At 31.4% G+C, this 19,397-nt stretch overlaps 1 protein-coding gene across 2 annotated transcripts in view; it reads right to left on the bottom strand.

Annotated features, from left to right (window-relative positions):
- The window catches only part of LOC119833305 (neprilysin-4-like), a 41,594-nt gene that overhangs the window by 12,150 nt on the left and 10,047 nt on the right, over window positions 1-19,397 (bottom strand). Inside the window, exons 2-3 of one of the 2 annotated variants that reach the window (XM_038357290.1) lie at window positions 17,441-17,499; window positions 3,289-3,431 (exon numbers count right to left, since the gene is read on the bottom strand). In XM_038357290.1, coding sequence (XP_038213218.1) covers window positions 3,289-3,431; window positions 17,441-17,499 — 202 coding nt within the window. Of the gene's footprint in view, window positions 1-148; window positions 308-3,288; window positions 3,432-17,440; window positions 17,500-19,397 lie in introns of those variants that run through there. The other variant, XM_038357291.1, reaches the window with a different exon arrangement.

Below are 19,397 nucleotides of genomic sequence, written 5' to 3'. Positions count from 1 at the left end.
TGCATCTTTTAAGCGTTTTGACATACGTTAAGACTTTTCCACATTACTTCGAGTAAGTGGATGAAAGTTCAAAACCCAACCTTTTTCTTCAATTAATTATATTTATGTAAGATAAATGTCCCAAAATTAAAAATTCACCAATACTAACCAACATTTAATAATAACATCATATTAGCGGCCATTGCAAAGCCCTCACCGGTTTACGAATTAAAAAAAAAAAACACAAAACAATTCACTTAAATGCACTGTCCAATACTATTGCAAACAGTACATGCATGTAGTTTTTATATAAAACGTCTTTCCAAAGAATTTAAGCGCATAATAACTTGTTTGTTATAAGTTATATATATTGTTCCTAAACGCCACGTGTTTTTCAATTGTATTAGTCATATAATAATTAAAATCAACACATATCTAGCTTAAATAGCTATTTAATTTTAATTAAAGGGACTGCAGAGCCACGAACGAGGCTTTGTGCTTGTTTCGAAAACATAAACAAGAAATTTAAATTAGGGCTAACGTACTTTGATTTTAAAATGACAGATATTTTTTTAAATTGTTATTTTATTTTTTTTATTCATAATATATGTATTTACTTGCAAGCAAATGCATTATGTATCCTACCTGAAATTTAAATATTTTATAATTTTACTTATGTTTGTCATCTATTACAGGAAATCATAACAGAAGTTAACATTAATACATTGATTTCATGACAAGTGAGTTATCACACGTGAAAAACATTAGCACTGAGAATTAAGTGTAGGAGAGAGACGAGCGAGAGATGGCATCACGGCAACAGAAACCAGAGTGGAGACGGAGCAATAGATGGAGAAAGTGTAATAAAGTAACAGAAACAGGGAAAGGGGAATACAGACGTCTCACAGCACGCTGAACATTTTATCGACGAATGTTTGTTACTTCTGGCATGTGGAAATCGCCTGATCAAATATTTTTCATTATCCCTGATAAAACCTTTTACTTTTTAAAATTCCTTATATGTTACACTCAAATCGACAGATTATTCTTCTGGCTCATGCTTAAGGCTTCTTATATAGTATGAAATAAAATATTAATTTTTAGGCTTCGCTTACGAAGCAGGGGCGAACCGCTAGTTCAAAAATAAAGTATATTCATCAATAAGGCAATATCCAAATTTGTTCTTAATTGACCTATTACCCTATAGGATGAAAATAGGTCAAAAGCCCCTTGCAAAAAAATGTATTCTGTTTAAGTGATACATAATTAATATTTATTGATTGTAATGAAATCATGTGATCGGCGCAATAGAAAGATGGTAGTTAAGAATATCTACGCGTTATTTGTTTGGTTGATGCAATAGTGGCCAACTATTGATGAAAATGGCGCAGTTTTATAATTGGAGCACACGCACACGTGTCTTCAATATTTATGAATAATTTATTTTTATTTAATACTAAATTATGGTGGAGGCAATTGTTTTGCATGTTTTAAAAATGTTTTGTTACAGATTATTCTGGTTAATTTAATCATAAAGGGAGGATTGGTTTTAATTTACTTTATACTAGGTATTATAATGTTTAAGATCTAGAATACTACATATTATTTCATTAAATTGTGCGCTGACTATAAGCTTTAATTAAAAATTCATGTCGTTATTTATTGATTAATTATGACAAGTATTAGATTCCTGCTTTTTAGGGTTCCGTACGCTCAAAGGGCACAACGGGACCCTATTAGCTACGGGACTTCGCTGTCCGTGTGTCTATCCGTTCGTTCGACTCGCATTTGACCGATTTTTATTTTGATTCACTTGTGGTGGATAGTTCTTTTAGTTGTAGTTATTAACAAAAACTTATCCGATTTAAAAACAACTAAAAACCGAAAAACATTTAATATAATAACTATAAGCGCTACCCACTCATCTATTTAAATTCGGTGCTAACCAAACTCACTAGAAAGTAGATAGGTATGTAATAAGTTACTACTTGTGATATTATGTAGTACAGAAGTAGTATCTGTATATTATCTACTACCATTAGCCTGTGTAGTAATTTTTAAGCCAAATAGTAAACCACGACTCCTTTCCCATCTTATGAATAGGGGAACCTATTCATTAGTACAATAATGTAAAAACCTACTATAAAGATTTATTATTATTATTTATTATTTATTATTTATTATTTCCCCACTCAGCGAAAAAGATAAATCTTTTTTTGCGTCACTATAAATGACACATGCGAACTACCAAAGAGTTCAAAAATTTTAATTTAGTACAATAATCATACATAGTATAAAGTAAAGTCGCTTCGCGCGTCTGTTTGGATATTATATGCATTGATCTTTAGAACTACACAACGGATTTAAATGAGGTTTTTTAGATAGAGTGCAGAGTGATGTATAGCAATATCTATTAAACTACTCCGAATTTAAAAGGGATAAATGGATTTTGAATTTTCATACAGTTTCCTTTATGTACAACGCATCTTAATAAATCTCATTTAGGAATCACTGCTTTTTATTAACATAAATAATAGTGGAATTTATAGCAGCCCTATTAAAGTTGGTATGCAAATGGAGAATGATTGAACTACATAAACGGATATAATTTTAAAGATATCTGCATATTAATTATAGCAGATGGGTATGCAAATGCAATGATTGAACTTAATTAGAATTCTTTTGGGCTAATAAAACAAAGCACGTGTAAATATTACGAATAGTTAAGGAGGCGTCTCTAAAATATTGAATATATAGTTTTACTAGCTGAAGAGGCAAACACTGTTCTGTATGATTCATATAATTTAAGGGTATAAAAAATAGATTATCTGATGATTCTCAGACTAATCCATATGCAGACAAAATTTTATGACAATCGTTCCAGCCGTTTTGGAGGAGTATGGTAACTAACATTGTGACACGAGAATTCTATTTACTCGTATATAGAGATGAGGATGACTTATCTAAACTTTTTAATAATATAAAGGGTTTGTTGGTCAAATTTGATTGTTTTCTTGAATGCGCTAATCTTTGAATCTACTGAAAAGAAAGAAATATTATAAAAAAAAATCTTCTACCGTTTTCATTTTTGAACATTCACCTTCTGTTAGTTGGGTTATAAAGAATCTTTCGGCAAAAAATAAAGAATCTTTCTGCAAAAGTTCTAGAATATTTATCGGTGTTGTATGGTAACTTGCAGTTCTAGCGAATTCAATTCCCTTGTTGGTATTCTATATACACTATATCTAATACACTATATATCTAATACACACTACTTAAAACTACGAATATCAAAACAGTGTAACTCACCAGTACCAACGCACACTTCGCTCATACACGGCTGGGGGCTGTTATAATCAGTCAGCACCAGTATCGTGGTGTACACCCCCAGTGCGATGAGGCACACACCTAGCGCAACGATCAGAATCGACGAGCATCGGACTGTTCTTTCTCTGTGGAAAATAAATATAAAATACATACATTATTTAATATTTGGTTACGATAGTTAATATAAATATTAATTAAAATGGAAGTAAATAAAAGCAATCAACTGAATCTGTTTAAGCATCGAAATGAACGCACTATTTTATAAAACATTTCTTGAATTGTTTCTCAACAATAGAGATAATTTAATTAATAATAAGATATGACAGACCAAACGAATTATATAAAACGTTATTATTGTTTAAATAAAAATACATTTATTTAACAAAACTCCGGAACCACCTTAAAACAAGTACATTAAATTCTTCATATTCATAATTTCACGCTTGCTAAATTATTACGTCCGATATGATCGTTGAGAAAGCTAAGATGGCTCAAGCAGTGTTTACGGAAGTCTGTAAAGTTTGTTGTTAAACTCAATTCAAAGTAATTATTGCGAATCTAGGCTCAGTACAAGAGAAATATTTTAATGTTGTTTTAGAAAAGTTGTTACATTTATAGGCATTCCAATTTACCGTTTATTAGCTGAAGTAGTAAAACATAAATAAACAAACCATTTAATAAAAGTTGCTTAAATATCACCTTAATGGACATTAACTTTATATTACTTTTAGATAGTACCTTTTTTACAAATGAATAGAAATCTATTTGTTCGATTGCAAAAAAAACTGGGTCGTATTTGATATCAATTATAGCCTACAATATTATAATACAATGCTAACTTCTGAACTACGGGAACGAAACTGCGAATTACAGATAGCATTTAATATAAAAAGTTTTTTTAGACCGCTATCTTATGATGCCGCATCGCTTTAATCCCAAAAATAGTATAAAGTCTGAAACTGATAATTGTTGTTAATTTTTCCTTGAAACAATTTGTGTCTTTTTGAAAAATTGGCCAATTACATATTAATTAAAAGATAAATACATTGATAAATGATATCTCCTAACATGGATAGTCGTAAGTTTTGAGGAAGTTGACGTACAAATCGTTTTGTCTCGTTTACATTTAATTTTAAAGGATGACGCGGAAACATCTTGCTCATTTTTGGTTAACAATTTACAGCCGTGAAAATTACTAACATATTTTTATTAAGTGACCAATTTTGTGGGGAAACGAGTAGTGTAAGAAAGCGGATAAAATTTTAAATAATAAACTTTATCGTATATATTTTTATTTTAAATTAAACGGTATATAAAAGAACTAAAAGACGATAATGTGTTGCGTGGAAAACGACTATACAGTGGTCAAAAAGTACCTTGTGAGAAGAGTTGCTAAATAACATTCTCACAACATCATAATCGAATTATCTCATTTAACAGAAGTACTAGAGTTTTGTATTAAAACTGAAGGATCCTAGGCCACTTGGTTCAAGGCGATATAAGCGTAAAAGCATTCAAATAGGGAATAAGGATTTGAGTGAAAGCTTATTGTGGGTGCGGAAAACGAGTACTTACTATTACCACAGATAACATAATACTATACAAGTACTAAAACATTAAATGCGAACGTATGTTTGTTGCTATGTCTTTCACATTGCAACAGAGTTATTTCACGGTACGATTTTTATGCCTGGTGATAATTAGGGGTCTATAGAGTGATATAGACAAGCGCCAGTGAGAATTTCCCTCACCGCGGGTGAAGCCGCGGGACAACAGCTAGTTGTATTATATTGTCATTATGCACAGCGCAATAATCATGGCTGTAGTATATCCAGCTAACTCGCAGTGAAAGTTGCTGATTGACGCATTAAACATTAAGTAAGCAAACATTATTTATACGAGTACATTAATTGTTTTGTGTCGTGCATTTCTAAATAAAATTCGCTTGTAAAAAGTTATGATTTAAGTGATTTGATGTAATGTGTAGTTACAAAAGTTTATAATCGTGTTTATTTTTCATAGACATACGTAGAATAAGGTTTCCTTTTTCTATAAGAAAAAAGATATACCTCGCATAAAAAATGGGTAAACATTGTAATATCTTGTAATATTCTGAGATAACGTGATTAATGTCTTTGATACCGTAGAGTTCTTATGAAAAGGAATTAAATTGTAAGGATTATTCCCCAGTCTTTGAACAATAAAAGTTATTGTTTTTAAGAAACAAGAAAGGAAAACTACGCTACGCAAAAGATGCTAATCGTATATAACGGTGACTGTACATAATAATATATTCTTATTCATAATGTAAATGTTACTTAGTATTCATCCCGCGTCGTTGTTTGATGCACGTGCGCTGTGATTTACTAATAAGATTATTAGGGATTATTTAGTAGGGGCAATGGCCCAGGGCCTCTCGCTAGCCACTACACTGATATAACTTATAACGAAAGCATTAATATTTTTAACTTCTTAATTTGTTTAATCGACTTGAAAAATGGAAGCGTTAACTTAACAATTATTAAATATACAATGCTAACTCATACACTGTTCTTCTAGGCAGGTTGACATTCCTCTATAAAAAAATCAATTACAACATGTTATTGAAGCTAAAGCTAAAATTTATCGAAGAGAGAGATACTCATAACGATACTACCACTATCATTGCCTTTGAGTGCGCAAAGCCTGTGAATGCATAAATTCAAAAGTGAAGTCCCGTGTCCTCTAGTGGGGTATGGGGCAGACGATGTACATCTGTTTCACTGATCGATTTTCTTTACGGACAAGTAGGTAATCAGCCTGTGTCCTGCCAGACCGAGACATTATTTCTTGTGCGTCCCCACCGGGAATTGAACCCAGAACCCCTCGGTTCTACGCTCACGCGTTAACCACTGTACCAAGGAATGCATAGATTGGAAAGTACTAAACAGACAGCTTGTGTAAGGGCCTTGGTATGTTGGTTAGTGTACAGGTAATTCATTATAATATAAATTTTTATGATGTCCATTTATGCGATGTCTTTCCTTCACACAGTATGCTTCTTGATTACACGAGTGAGGTGTTCAATAGATAGTTATTGAATCACTCAAAAGAAAATTTAATATCAATATTAAAAAGGTGGAGGATTATATTTTCAAGATATGCCAATTTAAGTTAACAAGAAACATGCTTGTTTAATTGAAAGCTACAACAATAGCTTAACAATTTAATTGGTCGATTCATCGATCCATTAAACAATGAAACTAATTATCTAATTAAAATGTCGTCGTCGTCTTCCAATGCTATCGATGGACACTTCCACGTGTATTTTAGATTGAATTCGTTGGATGTATAGCGGCTTAGTTTTGATGATTTTAAGCGCGAATCACTTATTTGAAGTCACGATTTAGTTTTATACTTTTACTAGTTGCGCCCCGCGGTTTCACCCGCGTAAGTTGCCTATATGTTATTCCAGTTGTCCAGCTATCTACGTACCAAATTTCATTGCAACCGGTTTGGTAGTTTTTGCGCGAAAGAGCAACAAACACACATCCTTACAAACTTTCACATTTATAATATTAGTAGGATTAGTAGGATAGTAGGATAGGTCTATATTGTGAGACTAATATACGTACCACCATATACTATTTATGCACCTTACTTGATCTCTTTATAGATTATATTTAAGAACGTATACATAGAAGATTTATAAAGCATCAGTTTTTGGGTGTTTGGGTTTTTATATATAAATGAAAAAAATTATGTTAAGTACGTCCCATATTTTGTTCTTGTCAACCGTTTCTTGTGATACAAAGTGTTCATTAAAACGTTTAATGTATTTAGTAACAACAGATAATGAGACGTATTGCATTGACTACTAATTATGATTATAACATATCCGTACATATAACTGTATGCGATCAACGAGACAGCATATTCATTGTTCTACTTTCTTCGTATTAGTAAATTTTAATAATAATTGCAGAGATTCGATATAGTGCTGAACCATATAACTAGATAAATTGAGCGAGGTTTGTGAGCATATAATAATATTTGTATGTTTCATATTAATTCAAAATTTTATATTTATATTTGTTTTGAACTTTACAGCGATAAATATAGACAATTACGAAGTTTTCAATTACGATAAAAGATAGACAATTACGAAGTTTTCTAATGAATTCGTGGATAGCGGGTCTGAAACTACATCCGTACCAAATTTCGTCCAAATCGTCCTGAAGTTCCTGAGATTACCGCATTCAATCAAACAAACAAATAAACTCTTCATCTTTACATACAGATTAATATCTATCATCATCATTTAATAAATACCATAATTTTTAAGTGATATAATAAAACAACAACACATGGTTTTAAACTTACCTATGACGTCACATAAAAATCCAACTAATTTATGCAAAAAATTGCTACATGTAGTTATTTTCCACACGTTTTTGCTTCTTCTAAACTCAACAACATGGGTTTGTTATTTGACTTGTTTTTTTAAAACTTAAAAATTATGTAATCTGTTGTTTACACAATTTTTAAGTTTTAAAAATTGTCTGTATTTTTAGCCCCTGACGCAAATAGAGGGGTGTAAAAGTCAAGTCTAATGTCAATGTTTATCTGCCTGCCTTTGTCGGATGAAGAGTTTTCGACGCAGCTTTTTTTTATTTGATGTGCCTTCTTTGTGCTTTTTAGCTGTGTTTGATAAAAATGGCGGTCTCCACAAAATATCGGATTATTTCATGTTTACTCCTCTCTTATAAAATGAAAGTGCTCGACGGGTAAAATACTATAAACTATAAATACTACACTATGTCCAATTTGACATTCAAGACAGCCTGACAAAGTGGGGTTTATGTTATACTAGCTTCCGCTCGTGGCTTTGCCCGCGTGGATTTAGGACATTTTAAAATGATTTAGTGACTGTCTATTCCTGTTTCATCCCAAGGGAATCGGGATCAAAAGTATCACCCAAGTCAGCTCAATCCCGGTTTGTATACCAAATTCTATCAAAATCCGTTAAGTAGTTTCAGCATGATTGACGGACAAACATCCAAACAAACTTTTACATTTATAATATTAGTGTGATATACAGTGTGAAGTGAGATTAATTATCGAGATTAGAGACCAAAAACTACAAACTATGAAGGTAGAACGTAAATGTATATGTCAAATAAATACTTCGTTAATTTCTTTATGATTCAGACTTATCTTTTAAATGGGATATTTTTAGATTATTAATTAGTAATCCAAAATAAATGACGTGAAGTTTTTCGAACTGAGCGGCATGAATACTGACCCGGTTGGTATGCACACACATTTTATACATATCAAAACTTGTTTTTGCGTTTCGTAGTAACTGATTGTCATCAAATGTATATCGTTTGTTGACCCCAGTGCATCGCAAATACAAATCAAATATTTTGAGTAAAAAATTTACATATCTTTGGTAATAGGGTGACGGGGAGGAAATAAATTGAATGGTAAACCCGAAATTAATAAGGCACTTTATAGTATTCTTGTGTTTGATTTTACGCGAGTATTATATATTTAGAAATTAAAAACATTTTAACGGATTTTAAACGCGATTTATTCATTATATTCAGTCACAGTCTCCCCGCGACCACGCTGTAATGATTTCGAAACGTCGGGTTAATAATGTAATGAATAAAACACGTTTAAAATCCGTTAAAAAGTTTTTGATTTCTAAAGGCACTTTATGTTTCATTCAATACGTTCTAAATTTTAAACATATTAAAAAATCAAATTTGTATGTCAACAAAGACATTGTCAAGTGTTATTATGCGTAAATGTTGTCATCGGCAACAATTAACCATTTTCTTAGAAACCGTAGTCTTTCCTATACATACGAGACGGTTCGTTTTATGAGACACTTAAGGTCAGTCTAAACGACTTAGACTACTAGACCTCTTTTGACCCACTTCATTAGATACTCAGATCTGTATAGTTTACATATTACAATCCTACTAATAATATAAATGAAAGTTTGTGAGAACGTGTATGTCTATATTTGTAACTCTTTCACGCAAAAACTACTGAACCAATCTTTTTATCCCGATATTCCTACGGGATACGGACTTACGCGAGTGAAAGCGCGGGGCGGAGCTAGTTTATTATAATTCGCGGGACACTAATTTATATCAGCGCTGAATCAAAGTGACTTAGCGGTTAATCGAGCAAGCCATCAAATCTCCATTTAATAAATCATCGGATAAATATCAATAGCAGTGAATCAGTCAGGTTCATTGCCACGGCTCGGCCAACGGTTGTGAACAATTAAACCCGCCTCACGTCCGCTGCTTTCCAACCTACGCGCCGGTTGCAAGCAGTGGGCGGGAGCGATTTGCGAAACTATGATATATCCTAATCCTAATCCTAATCCTAATCCTACTAATATTATAAATGCGAAAGTTTGTAAGGATGTGCGAGTGTTCGTTGCTCTTTCACGCAAAAACTACTGAACCGATTGCAATTAAATTTGGTACGTAGGCAGCTGGACAACTGGAATAACATAGAGGCAACTTTTTATCTCGATATTTCTACGGGATACGGACTTACACGGGTGAATCCGCGGGGCGCAGCTAGTATTTGATAAAGTTAACTCATTTCTTTTTTATCATATTTTTTACTTGCCGGGGGAAAATCAAAAATATGAGCTGTCGTAGATATCTATATGATGTTATTTTATATATGATGCAGGTAATTAAACACAAGTATCATATTGTTAAATTATATATACAGTTAAATTATATATCTTTTCAGCCGCTCTACGTGTTTGGAACGTAGGAGATTAAACGAGTTACAAAACAGTCGATTGATTTTATTAATTCAATAAAATTCAATAAAATTTTTATAACCATAACAACTACATAACAATTTTAAAAAACGTGCAATGAATAACCCAGTGTTAATCTACTCAAATGTATCAATTTAATGGGTTGGTAGTTAAGTTTTTAATATCCGCTATGCTTGTAATTTGGACACAAACGGAAATAATATAATTTGCGGGCGTGCTTTATGGTTTACGACGCAGATGCTGATATAACAGTGTATACCACCCCTAATAAGGATCTGACTTTCCCTTTTAATTCCACTGAGTTTCTTCTAATATTTCAGTGAGGCAATTTATTTTGGTTAGAAATTATCTTTAAGTAAATCTTGGAAAAAAAATAACGAAATATTTTTATATGCATCTTAAAAATTATACAAAATCGAAATTAAAAAGCATTCCTTTTTAATACATTTCACTAAGAGTTAAAATTATTGAATCTTTATTAACTTATTAATATTTATCCATTAAATTTATATAATCTTATCCAAAAATACTAAAGATTTCAAGGATGTACTAATTCACGTTGGTGAAAGTAATGCGACACTAAAACACTTTTAAAATAAATTTAAACAGATGTTAGTCTGGCACATACAAAGCATAACCTACATAAATTGTTCGCATTTCTCATTTTCTTTACAATCATGATATAACCTTATTATATTAATATGATTCTGATGGTGTCTACATCATCATTTCACTTTAAAGTTTATTAATCTGTTAAATTTTCTATTCACTTTTTGTTCTTATATGAGTTGTGTCAAGCTTTGCATATGAATTATGGTTTTTAAATAAATATACTCTTTACCCAAAATGCACGGATTACTTTAAAAACTTTTATAATTGTATCGAAGAGCCATATCTATACTTTAAGTTTTTTCATAATTCGATCTTTCTTCATTATACTCGTATATACAAAACTAAAGAAAAATTTTGGTTGGTTAAAGATTATGACTTGCATGTTATATCTACAGTCAAATTAGCTTGTACATCTGCATGGTCGATTAAAAAACATTTCATTGTTCCCGAAGGTCTCTCAGACAAGAGAGACAGTGAATCATGAAAATATATACTTAGTCCTGTACATCCATAATTTATGATGATTTCTGTCCGGAAATCGCAGGATACCACCAAGGTCTTTGTATCCTATAACTTCCTGGCATTCAGAGATAAATTATGTTAAATTCCTTTTGTCATACTTGTGACTTGGTTCTTTTTGCTTTGAATGCGTTCTTTGTTTGATGATAAGAAGAAAAAAACTTGTATGGCTACGAGAAAAAAAAAATAATGGGTTAGTGTATATTATGAATTAGATCTTTGGGTTTTTAGGTCTTTGGGTTTTTATATCTAACGATTTATAAGTACAAGTCGAATTTATTAGTTTTATTTTCAACAGTAACCTTTATACCTTTTTATACTACACTAGTATTTAGAAATAATTAGTGGTTAGAATTTCATATTAGGTAAGAGCACTCAATCATTGATGAAAATTAAAAGAAATAGCTTTATATATAGTAATTTGGAAACGTTATTATTAATTCAAATCGGATAGCATTAAATAGACTTTTGAAAAGTGTAACCATTATGTCGGAAACGAGTAAATATAAATTCCTTATTTGAAACATTCGAGTCGATTCGAGTCGATTCGACAACAAACATACATTTTTATAAAAGCGGAACAAAAAACAGAATCTGAAATCGACCTAAAATTGCGACATCCTGGTCACTCAATTAGTTTCCAAGGCTTCAGAGGCTTCAAATAACAGAGAAATTGGTTTTGTTGAATCTTTGTGTAACCTAATTATTAACCTAAAAATAATCTACGAAATTACGAACAATATTATATATTTCATACTTGTGTTAGTCTGCTGCTTCACTTGCGTATAAATCGAATCATATCAGCCTTTTCTATAAACTTTTAATTTGCAAAATTAAATACCTCCGCAGTTTATATCTATTTTTTTTTATTTTATTTTTTTTTTTTGGGTATTTGATGTACCTACTAACAGCGTTTTATTTTTTTAACCGGAGCTTTCAATTCTCAATAATAAGACCCTGACATGGATTTAAACAAGATTTAAACCATCTTCATCATCGAAAAAAAAAGTTGCTGACAGCCCAGCTGTGGAATAATTAATAAGTGGAGTTATTTTTTACCAACAATTTTCAAATTACTTTTAGATATACATGAAAATTGGTGCAGCGGTTTAAAAGTTTTTATTGTTACAGACTGAGATTACGGATGTATAAAATACGCTTTTCGTAAAATATCGAGCAAAAGACTTCAACGAGCATTCGCCTTTCTCAAGATTTATTTGTTTCAGGCTAGATGGCGTTCATTATATGACGTATGAATTATTGTTCTGAATGGCAATTCATCCAAATTTTAATGCTTTTTTTATAAGTATTCCTTATGCAAGCGTTCAACCGTTTTATTGCAGTATTTTTTCAATAAGATGTTCCAATTTATTACATTTATTTGATGACAAAACAGATTGCAGTATAGAGATTATATAGCAAAATTTATCGATTTAGACGTGAAAACTAACCGACTTACAAATTATATGGTCACATTAGTAATTGTATAATTCATGGATAACACCATTATCATATGAATATAATTGGACCAATAATATGTTGAACAATACCAAACAATTTGTTTTCTTTATTTAAAATCGAATATTGAGTGTGGAAGTTGAGCATGCATCGGCACGAATTGACCCAGCTCGCACCGGGGACGTTCCCACACCCCCACAAAATATCGGCGTGAAATAGTAGCATGCTACACGCTAAAAAAGAATACGCCTCGCTTTTAAAATCATCTTACTAACCATTAAAGCGAGAGGCACATGAGCTCATAAGCCGTAAAATTAGCATTTTGCAAAAGTTAAGGGATACACTGATATCATAATTCCTGATGCCACGAACCCATGTCACGACTGCATGTGACTCAGTAATACTTAAAATGTCAACATAGTACGTTGACTAAATATATTGCAATTAATAACCGTGTAAAGCCTATTTGTTCATGCCTGAGCATTCATTTTAATATAGAACCTTATAAGTTACCTATTCGTTAAAATACAGGTAAAGATCATCCGAACTGTGCGTCGTAACGTGACAAATTTTATATTCATACTAGCTGCACCCGGCAAACGCAAAACGTTCTACCTTACTCTTATCATTTAGGGGTATGAAAAATAGATGTTGGCCGATTCTCATAGATACCGGATAAGCACAAAAAATTTCATCAAAATCGGTCAAGCCGTTTCGGAGGAATATGGCAACGAAAACTGTGACACGAGAATTTTATATATTAGATAATTCTTGTTTCCTACCTTTCAAGACTCAAACTCAAACATTATTCAATTAGACTTTTTATAGCATTTTTGAATCGTCATTATAAGATGATATAAATAACGAAATCCGAATACATATCGCACACATTACGTAATTGGAGCGTAAAATCGTGACCGATTAACTTCTCTATGACAGTAGCGTCGCGTGCAGCATAACAATTATGGTTGTAGAATCATGTTTCGATGGCTATACGCGGTTTCTATTGCAGGAAGGCGGTAGTTATATATCAGAAGTGGTATACATGGAAAGACATAAAAGGTTTTTGTTTTCGTAGGTCTTGAGTTTCAGCAGAGAGATTAGACTTAGGACTAATTTATTATAGTATCAAACTCAACGGTAAATCTCACAAAAATAAAACATTAAAAAGTTAACATAGTTCTACGGAAACTTTAGACTTCAATGCCCTAGTTAGAGGCTATTCTTATCACCAACAATCCGATACCAAAGAATATAAATCTGATACATCTCCATGTAACGTTATCTGGCTGCGCCTACCAAGGCGATCTGTGTAACATATTACTTATTTCCTTTTACCTTCCTTTATTATTTTAGATTACACTGTTATATAAAATGTAATACAACAATTGCATATTACGAACCGAATTTATAATTATAATAATTTAAATATAAAATAATATTTTATTTTTGGAATACATCATATGCATGCTTTTGTATCGTGAACGAAATATAATATTTAATAAACTTCCCGAGAATATTAAAATGGCGAAAGGCTAAATAACAATAATTTCTACAATGTATCCGAATTTTTAGATTTGTGAACTAACTTTGACTTTTGAATATTTTGTTTACCTAAATGTTTTTGTAATGCAACAAATAATTAATGTAATTCAGATATAATGTCAAAAATTTTACCATAAAATTATTATGTAATGACGCGGAGCTAATCAATTTTGCATGCCCTTTGTGGCTAATGTGTTGATCGTATTGTGATCTCTGGTAACTTTTGTACACACATTATGCAAATAAAAATAGTTTAAAATTGAATATCTATTGTTTTTCAATATTATTGACGATGAGCATTTGTGGTAAATTTATTTTCTAATTAACGTTTATCCTCGCCTCTCCATCTCTATTTCTGTCGTACAAATTTATACAATTAAAAAATACATCTGTATTTTTTATATACATGCTATAGACTAAAAATAGCCTTATGAATGGAGAAAGCGAATATTTATTTTTCTACATTCTATCTTTTTTACAATGTTCCATTCATCAAGATGTCTACTCCAAGGTAATACTCATAAAACACGTAAGACATGAAAGCTGTCAGCAACAACAAAGGGATGTATGCTAATTAGCTGATAGCATGTACCTTCTCGCATATGCAAAGTTGCATGCGCTGTGCATTTTAATCACGTGTAACAATGCCATGTTTCATAGATGGTACTAATTATTTTCTTTCTTTTTGTTAATGTTATGAGCGATAAGTTTAACCAGGAATTGCAATTGCCTTGAAAGTTTTAATTGTCTTTTATGTTATCTGTGTTTAATTCTAATGTGTGTTTGGAATTTAATACGTAGCTTTGTAATTCAGATGATGGCCGAGAAATTGTTTATAATAAACTAGCAAACCCGGCGAACTCCGTTTCGCCACCAGATGGTTGTATGTGAAAAATGATTTTCCCGCTTTTCAGTTGAATTTTTTCCTGAATTTTCTATGCTATAAACCTCACGGTGCCCGAGACCTTTCCAACGAATGCAAAACCGTGGAAATCGGTTCGTGCGTTCTGGAGTTATAGCGTCAGGAAGGAAAACCCGACTTATTTTTATATATTAGATATGATGTTTTTAGATGAGTTGTTGTCGATTTACATTATGTCGAGTTTTAATATTCACTAAGATGTAATGCGAACATTGAAGTATAATAAATTTCTTAAAGAAGATATTTAATAACAATATTTTGCATCAATGCTGTGAATTGAGGCTGAAAATTGTGATAGCATTCTTCTATTTATTTAATTGTATTCTATGCTATATACAGTATGCTAGTTATTTTAAAGATCGGTCGATGAGGCCCGATTAAATTATTATTATTAAAAAAAATATGATTACATGCTGTAATTTCGATTGTATATAAAAAGTTACCAAAACCTCCAATTCTTTTTATATAAATTTTCAATTTTCTATGTTTCGTATTAAAATAATACCTAAGAACTAGGTCATTAGATCGAATGTATGAAAAATTGCAAGTAAACGTGCCGATTAGTGAGAACGTTGATTATTGAGCCGAGACAATGGGCTGATAAAAAATGTTACCGTAATAAACACGTTTCCTTTGCCTCATTTAGGGCTAGAATATGTATAATGTTGAGGAAATTGATTTATTAATATCTATGAAAAATATACTACTAATAATATAAAAATCGAGTTTCGAGTATGGATGGATGTTTGTATGTTTGTTACTTTCGTATTTGGAAAGGATAAAATACTTAAGTTCTGTGGATAAGGAACCACAGAACTTTACTGTAAGTATAGAAAAAGCTTTGAGGTAAGTATAGAAAAAGGAGCTTATTAGTTTATGAAGTTTCATTTATGTGCTCTAGGAATTGAAACGATATTAAAAATTTAAATGCGGTTATGTCTGGCTAAGTGAAATTAGACGAATAAATCGCGTTTTAAATCTGTTATGTCTCTGTGTAGCATGAAGGTCACGGACCTCGTCTATAAACATTAATTGAAAGTCCGCAACTGTTTTGTATTTACATCAGAACAGTTTCCTGTAAACGCATCACTGATGTTTCACACATTATGTAAGATTGCATTACATAGCTATCGAGATATGTGCTAACCTCTAACCGTAAGTAATTGGAAATACAAAATTACTTGTGTAGGTTACGAAATAAATAAAACGCAAACTTAAAAATTTTACTCATAATGAATTAATGTTAGCGTACCTACATAGTCCTAAACCGTCTAATTATACGAATTTTCAGAAAACAGTTATAATAGTAATTTTAATTCCTATATAAATTACAAGCTTCAGTGCTTATAATAAAAAACAACATTACTTGTATCCTCACTCTACAACTAACAAACATTTTACAGTCGTGTAATAATATTGTGATTCGAATCGCCCGTTGATAACAATATAAAGGTAATTCAATACAAACAAAGCCACGGTATACCCGTGTAGAGATCGAATCAAAGATAATACATTACATAACGCGATGCGATCAACAACATACTTTTACCATCTCTAGACCTTAACATTGTGTTTATGAGTACACTTTCACATAATTCCGTTGGTGCAATGTAGCTTTGTCGATAACAATATCCTCTCCAAATTATATACCCACTTAGAGTAATACGAAAGGTGCTAGTTTGCTGTTCAAAAATCTAGAAAATTCTCAAAAATAAATCCAAAAATACGCCCAAAACCTTCCTCTAGGGCATTAAGATAATAAAGAAGTAATTTTCCTTATTAAATTTAAGTACTATAAATTATTCGGGTAATTTTACATTTTGATGGTACAATCTACGCAATCATTTTTTTAAATTTAATTGTGCTCGAGCTTTAGAAAGCGATTTTGTACATCGTCAAATCTGCTTTCAATGCTAGTACGTTACATGAGCATAATTTATAATAATTTCACAATTTTAGTATTGACTTCAATTAACTTTGTAAAATATTGCATTCTATGCTTACTATACTAGGTTAGGGCTAAATTATATATTCGACCGCCTAAATTTTCTGAAATACTTAACCTACCATTATAATCAACGTTCTTACAACAGCAACATTTGTTGAAAGTTTTAACAACATTGCTAAATTATTGAGCAAAAATTACGATAAAAAACCGACCGTAAATAGGTTATCTATTTATTGTCAATACAAATGTAAGATAGATTTACAAGTAGAAACAGTTATATTATACATATTGCAGGAATACGTTATTTAATGATTGCTTATTCACTTACAGTTTCTCTTCAAGGACGGAGTCTGGTTGACGTTGACTCTCGCTATCAGCGTTCTTCACCTGAAACGAAACGTGACTATTTTAATGATAAACTCAATAAAAATTTGGAAGTTAATCCATGTTTATATTAGTTACTTTACAGTTGGCGTTGGTTGAAATTATTTGATCAATGCGTAACGATTTAGGATGCTGATTATTCATGGAAATTACTATGTTTTTATGCATGCTCAGTTTTTAATTGAAAAATAGTAAGAAATGAAGTTTTATTACGTACAAAACTTTATAAACAAAAAGCAACTACTGTGATGATAGCAAATGAATACATCGCGTACTTAATAAGCAAAAAATGCCCCTAGCATCCGCAACAATTAGTCATGGATGTTTACACGGTAATGTTGGATGGAATTTGGAAGCCTTTGTTTTAGGTATATATATTTGTACATTATTTATTATTAGTTCCTCGATAACGTGTGCAAATTACTGTATATTATGTACGTTATAAATAATTCAAAACCGCAAATATGAACTGGGAAACACTCGCTAATCGGAATGAGATAACCGTTGGAAAACATTATTGTTTATTGATTTTCTTTTAAATTTCCACGAATATTCCTCTTAATAATATACAAAATCTTCCATTCATAGGGCATATACGTTACTTATATTGTCTTCAGAGTGCACCTTCGGTATAATGCACAGTTGGTCAACTTTAGAGCTGAGAGGAGAAAGCAATTCATTTCTAAACAGGATATATAACCTTGCTGGTTAACAATTTAGAGATTTCAAGGAGAACAATAAACAATTAAATGACTCTGGCATACAATTACAAGCATAATGAAAGCCCCTCACAAAGACCCTCAATATCAGGGTTTCTGAATTTACATAAAAGCCTCAAAAGCTACGTAGGAGTACTTAGCCGTGAAAGTTTTATTACACATTAGAGACCTTGTAGAGATAGCTCACACAGTGGAAGGCAGGTTTGTAGTGAAAGTGTAAATAATAAAATGAGAGAGACGAACAATACATATGAGACCAGATGCTATTTATTCCCTGAGGGATACCAAAAAACTGTTACTAAATTAAAATTAATAACCTATTTTATTTCTAGCCAAATTCCGACTATTTTGAACTAAGATAAAGAATATAGCTCATGCCATTCGGGAATAATGTAAATTTTTATCAGTACTAAAAAAGACTCTTTATCGTCTTTTTCTGTAATCGGTACCAATCGTGTTCATACGATTGGGCTGTCAGTACTGAACACTGATGATGAAGCTGTTGTCAGCGTGACCCAAAAACTAGTCTACATAGACCACAATGTTGCTAAAAGTGCACACCATTATGCGTATTACGTAAGTATCATTGCATGTTATTAGAATCGCACAAACGAATTCAGACAAATGAGATCAGACGGTATTGTCTGAAAACAATTAGCCGCAGAGATAGTACACGTTTGTATTCATGTTTGTTAGTCATCAATTGTAGTTTTATGAGTGTTTTAAAGAATATGAGAGTATATTTAATTCGTACACAAAACCCTCTATTGAGGTATTTGCATGATCCTAAAAGAACCGTTATAAGGGTGACATGAAGAAAAGCGAATGACATGAGACATTGCAAGTAGAAAATTTTGAACTGTTTACTTTTAATAACTAATTTTTAAATAACATGATTACAATTTAACTCAGTCCACCATTGTATCATAAAAAATATATAGTTAAATATATAAGTATAGTATGTATTTTATCTGTGGCTATATGTGTATTAAGTAAATGTAAAAATTCAATTAATTGTAAAGTTCTAAAGATACATATAATTTAGGACGATAGACGTTTAATTAAGGTCGCTTTTCAGTCGTAAATATAAACGTACGTCTATAAATAATAATCTTAATATTTTTTTAAATCGTCTTACGTTATTGTATTGGTCTAGGTTATGGCTAAATGATAGATAGACTT

The sequence above is a fragment of the Zerene cesonia genome, chromosome 17, assembly GCF_012273895.1.
Source record: "Zerene cesonia ecotype Mississippi chromosome 17, Zerene_cesonia_1.1, whole genome shotgun sequence".
Lineage (NCBI taxonomy): Eukaryota > Metazoa > Arthropoda > Insecta > Lepidoptera > Pieridae > Zerene > Zerene cesonia.
This window is presented reverse-complemented; position numbering and strand designations above follow the sequence as displayed.